General features: G+C 34.1%; 1 protein-coding gene across 1 annotated transcript in view; it reads right to left on the reverse strand.

Moving 5' to 3' along the window:
- The window catches only part of COL5A2 (collagen type V alpha 2 chain), a 136,810-nt gene that overhangs the window by 29,310 nt on the left and 99,687 nt on the right, over positions 1 to 7,813 (reverse strand). Inside the window, exons 18-25 of the mRNA XM_012812200.2 lie at positions 6,922 to 6,975; positions 4,915 to 5,013; positions 4,354 to 4,398; positions 4,150 to 4,248; positions 2,921 to 2,974; positions 2,595 to 2,702; positions 1,044 to 1,097; positions 381 to 479 (exon numbers count right to left, since the gene is read on the reverse strand). Of these exons, the coding sequence (XP_012667654.1) occupies positions 381 to 479; positions 1,044 to 1,097; positions 2,595 to 2,702; positions 2,921 to 2,974; positions 4,150 to 4,248; positions 4,354 to 4,398; positions 4,915 to 5,013; positions 6,922 to 6,975 (612 nt within the window). The remainder of the gene's footprint in view (positions 1 to 380; positions 480 to 1,043; positions 1,098 to 2,594; positions 2,703 to 2,920; positions 2,975 to 4,149; positions 4,249 to 4,353; positions 4,399 to 4,914; positions 5,014 to 6,921; positions 6,976 to 7,813) is intronic.

Below are 7,813 nucleotides of genomic sequence, written 5' to 3' on the forward strand. Positions count from 1 at the left end.
AGCTCATACTTCAAATACATTTTCAAATGATGTTTTGCTAAAATAATACTTATTAGAAATTCTCTGCCCAAAGCCAAACAAGTTGTCTGTTAGCAAGTAAGGAAAAATCATAAAGATTGACAAGCAAGAATTTTTTTTCTAATGCCAAATGGTAAAGTGATTAATACATGTTCCTTTAAGGGAGACTAGAAGTTACTGTGCTTTCTATACAAGACAAAAGGCAAATCAGTATTTTAAAAAATAACAAATCAGGTCAAAAGCATAAAAACAAAGAAATTTTCCAAATTGATAAAGTGAACTAAATCAAAAAAGAAACAAAGCAAGCCTCCTCAGTAGCCTTCCTCCTGGGCTGACATGCCAAACCACTGCTGAGTTCTTACCCGAGCACCTGGAAGCCCAGGTTCACCTAGTCGTCCTGGGTCCCCCTGGCCTCCTTTGGGTCCTGAAGAACCTACAGGACCCCTCTCTCCTTGAGCACCCTGTACCAAAAAAAAAAAAGCACGTGTCAGAAAAGTTTCCAGGAGAAAAAAAGCAATCATAAGTAAAATTATAGTTTTACAAATTGGGGCACAACTGTAACATACAAATATTTTGTCAAAGAAGTTACAAAGACATCTTTCAAAACTATGTCACTGCACATTTTGTTCTAATTTGGACTCCTTGCATAACAGTGGTTTTTCATCATTAACTAATAGAAGTTGAGTTTAGAGCTTTACTCCAATAATTCAGATTTTTAAAAAGCAAGAATATTGAAAAAGTTCAAATTTTCAACACAAAGGAAAATATACGTGTGGGTGTGTATTCACTAAAAAGTCTGAAGAAAAGCTCTCTTATTCCTCCAACTATTGTCCTTCTCCCCTGCATGTCTTAATGCAGAAATTACACAAGAGGGGTTTGGGGTTAGGCCTGCCCTCTGTGTCCATCTCCTTTCTGGATCTGGACCTATATGAGCCACAGTCAGATCACAATGATCAGCATTTTGGAAAATGGCATCTTTGGGAGCACCACCCGCATGAGCATCAGCTTTGTTGGGGTAACCTCACCTTTGGTCCAGGTAAACCATCAGAGCCTGGAAAACCACGATTGCCAGGAGGACCCTACAAATGACCAAAATGTGATTCTTATTTGTTGATATTTTTACAATAGATAATAAATAGATCATTTTTATTTTTTAGTACTATAAAGTTTTAGGAGCTGTGATTATATGGAAAAAAAACAGAATGAATAGATTTAAATGTTGAAGATTATATAAGTACTGAGCCAAATAATTCTTCAAATTAAGAAATACTATAATAATTCATTGTAAAATTAAACATAGAGAAAAACTGCTATCTAGGTATGAGAGGCAAAGGTACCATTTAAAGCATTCCAAATGTCAATAGTAGCATGCATCAATGTCGTCTTGTATGTGAAGTTCTCTGCGTTCCCTAACACTCTGCACCTACGTGAGGTTATTGCCCTGCCTGTCAGACCTGCTTCACTATACTCCAATCACAGCTGCATTGTCTGATCTTTAAAGTACCCTAGTTCAGCGATGTGCAACTTTGTTTTTGTTCTTTATTTTTTTTTTATTTTTTTAACTTTTTCCTTTTTTTGTATTAAATCATAGCAGTGTACGTTAATACTATCAGGGGGTACATTGTACTATTTCTGTATACAATTTGAAATACTTTCATCCAATGGGGTAACATAGCCTTCATGTCTTTTTCTTAGTTATTATGTTAAGACACTGATATTCTACAATTAGAGAGATTCACATGTACCCTTATAGAATGAATCAGTTCTTGCTGCGCATTGGAAGAATAGGAGTTGTATTGGGCCACACATGAAATGCACAAACACTAAAGTTGATGAGCAAAAAGGAAAAGGTCTATGAATGCTTTTAGGGACATCCTGATATCCAATACTTTGATAAGCCAAAAAAGTTCTCAGAAAATCAGCAGGCCACAGGTAGGACACCATTGATGACAATCCTTTCAGATCTCCTGGCTCTGCATTTGCTTTTTCCTCTGCTAAGAATATTCTTTCTCCTAATTTCTCTTGCTGATAATCTTCATCTTAAGGATTCAGCAATTATGATGTCTTCTCAAGGGATTCTGTTTCCTAAGCCCGTACTCTAACATTTTACCACTGTCTTATACCCATAGTTACTCTCCAACACATCACCCCATTATTTAATGTGTGCAGTCTTTTAACTTACTAATGTATTAACTTATTAAATGTATGCAACTTATCGAAAAGTATATAATGTATATTTTTAACCTATTGACTTGATTATTCTTTATCTCCCTACTAAATTATCATTTACTAGTACCCACATGAGGACTGGTACCACAGACTTCTTGTTAACTGATGTATTCCAAGCATGAGTAGCTAATATCGGCATAGAGCAGTGATTTGATCAGTATTAGTGGAATTAATGAATGATGAGTGATTAGACAGTTGGTACCTTTTATTTGCAAATAACTCTACTGAACTGTACAAGGCAACTGAAAGCATTTCACTTAACTGCTCTAGTTTTTCTTACTATTCCTAAACTTACACCTGTAATTTCTTTACAACTGTAAAAATACATTCTATTGTTCAAATTTTACCCTTTCTCCCACTGGCCCTGGAGGACCAACTGTTCCTGGGTCACCTCGGGGACCTCTTTTGCCTTCTTCTCCAGGTGGGCCTATCGGACCCTGAATACCATGTGGCCCCTATCAAAAAAAGAAAAACAGCTATCAGGAAATTATCAACAAGCAAGTGAGTTTTGTTGGAAAATTAATGATGTAAGTCACAAACTTTAAAGTACATTAAATAGACTATTTATTTTCATCCCAAGCTATTATAATTTTCATTGTTATTATTTTAAAACATGAGCATTTTGACAGTATACTTCCAGACAATTATCATTAGAAAAAAAATGAAGGCTTACTGGTTCCCCTTTTGGGCCAGCTTCTCCTTTGAAACCTGGAACTCCTGGATCACCCTAAGATAAAAATATTGATAGTTGTAAGAACCAGGACATTTAACCAGTTCCACATGTGGCAATTAATTCTAGTGAACAGACCTTTAAATTTTTCTGCTGCTGAATCTGTATTGAATCAGTAGGATAATCATTTTTAAAAGTTTTTTAAGTCTTATAGAAAGTGTGTGAATTTTTTTAAAATTCAGTATAATTCGGTAGCAGTTTATGTTATAGTGGTCTTTATTTTTAGAATTGCATTTTTGTCATGTATAACAGAATAATTAAAATTATTCAGTAATTCAAATTTGAACTAACAATGACAACTACTATAGATAAGTCTACTTAGTTTGTATTTTAGGATATAGACTTATATTTGTGTGCTATTTATTTGGAATTTGGCAACTTTAAAGAGGGCATTTCACATTTAGAGAGTTCAGTGGGGGCAGTTTATATGTGTACCTTTAAACGCCAATTGTAGTTTATGTTGCTGGAATCAGATTACTAAATTTAGAAAATGGTAAAATAAAATGCAATATATCAGCAACACTAATGTTTTAATAAATTATTGCCAGCACTTAAAAAGAATTTATCAGTATAACCGCATTACTTGGAATAGAATCTAAAATATTTATTTAAATATTTATTTTTATGTGTCAAACTAAAAGCTATATAAGCATAGCTTCTTAGTGTGTTTATATCTTATGAGCTTATCAAAATATTTTTCCAATAAATAATTCATTTTAAAATACGGAAAAATTCAATTACCAATATAATGGAATCACTCAAGAATAACTCTCAAGAAATAGCTGTTGAACCCATTGTTAGCCAAATTGTCATTATAAATCCCTATTAAACCTTCATATTCCCTCAGACTGGGTTGCCAAATAGTTCCATAACATTTATTATTAAACCATTCATAAAATCCTATGAGGTGGACCATAAAGTTATGATTTTATTATTTTGAATAAAAGAATACTAAAATTTAACCTACTGTGATACTGTTCCACTTACAAGTTTAAAAATCTAAATTGCTCATTAACCTTTAGCCTTCATTTTACAAAGTTTCCAATCTTCACTTCCCTCATTTGGATAAGCCACATTATCTGTGTTTCATTGCATCACATTACATGTCATTACTCCTGGCACTCTTAGATGGATTATACTACATGGGTGATAATTGTTGCAAAGGACATTACCGGTTGGCCTCGAATTCCCTGAGGTCCAGTGCTACCCTGAGGTCCTGGAGATCCAGGGGGCCCTGCCAAGCCAGGAGGACCAGAGGTACCTGGAGAGCCCTATCAGACAGCAAGAGGGAGAAATACAGGTAGCAGCATAGGATAAATGAGAATCACTTGAATTTCACATAATTCAAATGAGGGAAGAAAATTGTAATTACTCACCATGGGACCTTTGGCACCAGGTGTACCATCAGTTCCCATTGCACCCTAAAAAAATACATAAAAAGCTTATGAAATATTAAGCCCTATCTAGATACATGTAAGATAGGATTTAGGTGTTCAGTCATATTCCAAGAGGAGGCAGAAAAATTGCAAGAAAACTCCACTACCAGTATTTCATAAGTATCATTTTTTTACTAATGTCCTTATATATAAAGTAGACAATGCTTCAAGAGTTGACAAGGGAAATGTGCTTTCTTCCTAAGTTGTAAGCAAGCATTGGGAATTCAAAGGGAACATAGCAAATGTTACACTTCCAAATACCTAGATAAGTGGACTTAACATGTTCCCAACACATAGAAATGATAAATATACAAAGGAAACAGATATTCTAATTACCCCAACTTTATTATTATGCATCCTATGCATGTAACAGAATAGCATCTAAACTCCATAAATATGCACAAATACCATCTATCAATTAAAAAATAGGTTGTTTTCCTTCAGATGTTTTAAAAATTACCCAGCTTTCTGGGCTAATTATTAGATGTGCTAGAAACTTACAGGAAGACCAGAAGAGCCAACTGGACCCGGCGGTCCAGTTTCACCTCTCTGCCCCTGAGGACCTTCAGGGCCTCGTGCCCCAGTAGGACCCGCTTCTCCCTAAAGAGAAATGTTAATTAAAGAAAAATAAAAGAGTGGCATTGTACAAAGTTATTGCTTATTTGGAATTTTGCTTTTTAAACCCAAATACTTAAAGGCACCAAGAGCACGAACAAGTTTACCATGGATGAGTGCCTAACCTACTTGAAGGAACAGACTCACTTCCCACCCCCTTCTTATCTGAGGATGTTGGAGAACTCTTCATCAGGAAGGTTTTCCATACCCCAATCCTATACATGCATCAGGATTAGCTTAAGTTACCCTTCCTCTGAACTTCTGCAAAATCTTGAATTATTTTACGACATTGATGAGAATTTTTAGTTATCACCTATTTACTATTTAAGATAATTTAGTTCATACAAAAAACTAGAAATAGCCCTAATTCAGGAACCATCAAGTAACTCAAAGAATACAAATAATACAAATAGATATTTTTATCCCTGCATAGCTTACTTTAAATATGTTCTTAGATAAGAAAACATTCATGTTTTTCAAGCCTACTTCTGTATAAATACCAGAAGTAGACTATTTAAACAGCATGAACCAAATGAGATAAGAAAGCTGAACAGACCCCCCAGTACTTCCGGGAATTGTTTCTGTTTGATGTATATCTAAATGTTTCAAGTGTATAAATGTAGCACATAATTGAAGCTTCATGCCATTAGTAAGATAACCCAAATTATAGCCAAATTATTTACGAATATTTCTTAACCAAATATCAGCTATATTGTGCTGTGTAATTCAGATAATAGTTCTCCAAATGTGTGAGACTCACTATAAAAAAAGTCTACACAAAAATTCATGCCATCACTACAGAACGAGATATTATTTCCTTGCTATATAAACAATATAGCAAAACATGTTTCAGACTGTAAGACATGATTCTAATTGTAAAAATTCAGTTCCATTGACCTTCAAGAAAGCATGTATTTAGCCGACTGGAAAGCTCCTTGGCTATAAGCATCCAGGTGGAGTTGTTTCTATGTTTAAATCCAATTTGAATAGCACTTATAATAAGAAGCATAAATCTATAAGGCATCAGGCATTATGCCAAAGTTTTACACAGATTGTCTCACATAATCCCCGACAAAATTCCACAAGAAAACAAAGGTTTGGAAGGAAAAGATGACCATCCATGGCCACAGTCATTTTTGTATAGCTAAATCTTGTTGAGCGAATTCCTTCTTCAAGAGGAAGAAATTATTTCCAAAGGGAAAGTGGGTGTGAAAAGCAATCAAGCATGTGTTGCTTGACATTTAAATAGTGTTTGAAGTATAGTATATTCCCTGATTTAGCTAATATAATCTTAATTTCTTCCTACTGTAGTCTTTGAATTTTTCCCAAAGTACTGAGAAAAATCTCAGATTGTGATTCACTACACATGTTAAGTTATCCCAACAGAATACTTTAATCCATTCCCTCATGGACAGCCAAATACCCTCCCTGCCCATGCCTTTAATGGGGTAGGGGTGGGGTGCAGACTGATGGCAAGCATCGTGTGAAAGAAAAGTCTTTGGACAACCTCTGATTTATTTTAATGTTCTATTATTTAAGAAATTCTGTTGCTTATTACTCCTATAACTCTATACAAGAACAGGTTCCAATTCAGTGTAAAGCTCTTGTTATCTTGTAGCTGTTCCAATTGTTTGGTGTCAAGATTCCTAACACAACAGATTCTTTGATGTTACAGTTGTATAAATATAAATAACTATGCTTTAATTATTCTTACATAATTAATTTCATTTTTTCATTTCTTTTTCTCCCTGTCACACTGGACAATAAGTATACCCTAGAGTCTTTCTTTAGTTAACGGTTAAATTTCCATACTTTTCAATTAATGCAATATTGGTCTGCACTTGGGGACTCATGTAGTCAAGCAGAGTTAAATAGCATATATTAAAATCTTACCTTCATTCCAGGATTTCCAGGAAAACCAGCAGAGCCAGCTATCCCAAGAGGCCCCTAATGAAACAAACCATAAATTTAATCAGATATGTATTTTATTAGTATTTAATTATGTTATGTTTGGGCTTTGGCATAATTTTTATTTTAACACATAGGTAGAAATAATCCACTTTGTATTATAAAATCACAAAGATAATAGTCCAATTTTATCATCACTACCTTCCAACATTAATCTAAAGTAGAGCATAAAGTCAAACCCAATGGTATTAAACATGACCACTGGCTACCCAATTGTAGCATATAAGATTCGGTTAGTCACATACACAAATTGTTTGAAAACAGTGGCCATTTAAAAGGTGCATTATGTTTTAACCAAGTAAAAAAGACATCGTTTTTAGAAAGTTATATTATACTGTATACCAAAATCTACTGCTTCATTCTATAAAAATGATGTTTAAGAACTACTTGAATTTTTAAGATAGTTTTTTTTTTTTTTCTGGCAATAATGAGTGGATATTTACACTATCCTACATTTGAGAAAGCACATATAAAGTTTATAACACTGATGTAAAGGCTGGATTTAAAAGAAATGAATGGAAGAGGAATTCTATTCTCGGTTACCCTGGTTCTGAGGACTGTACCTTAGCTCCTCCAGTTTTTAATTAATAAAAGTCCTTTCCAAGTATACTTATTTTTTATCCCGTATTGTGTGGGGGGGAAAGGAGAAAAGATCATTGGGGAAAATAATTTCAGTTACATAATTATATTCTACTTTTGGCATGTGGAAAAATTAAAAGTTTTAGTTTTTTACTTTTGTATTGTTTCAATATTGGCCCAGGTTGATCATGAATTTTCTCCACCCCACCACCCCCATAATATTTTCTTTCCATGGTAT

The sequence above is a fragment of the Otolemur garnettii genome, unplaced genomic scaffold, assembly GCF_000181295.1.
Source record: "Otolemur garnettii isolate 467f Iridium unplaced genomic scaffold, OtoGar3 scaffold00195, whole genome shotgun sequence".
NCBI lineage: Eukaryota > Metazoa > Chordata > Mammalia > Primates > Galagidae > Otolemur > Otolemur garnettii.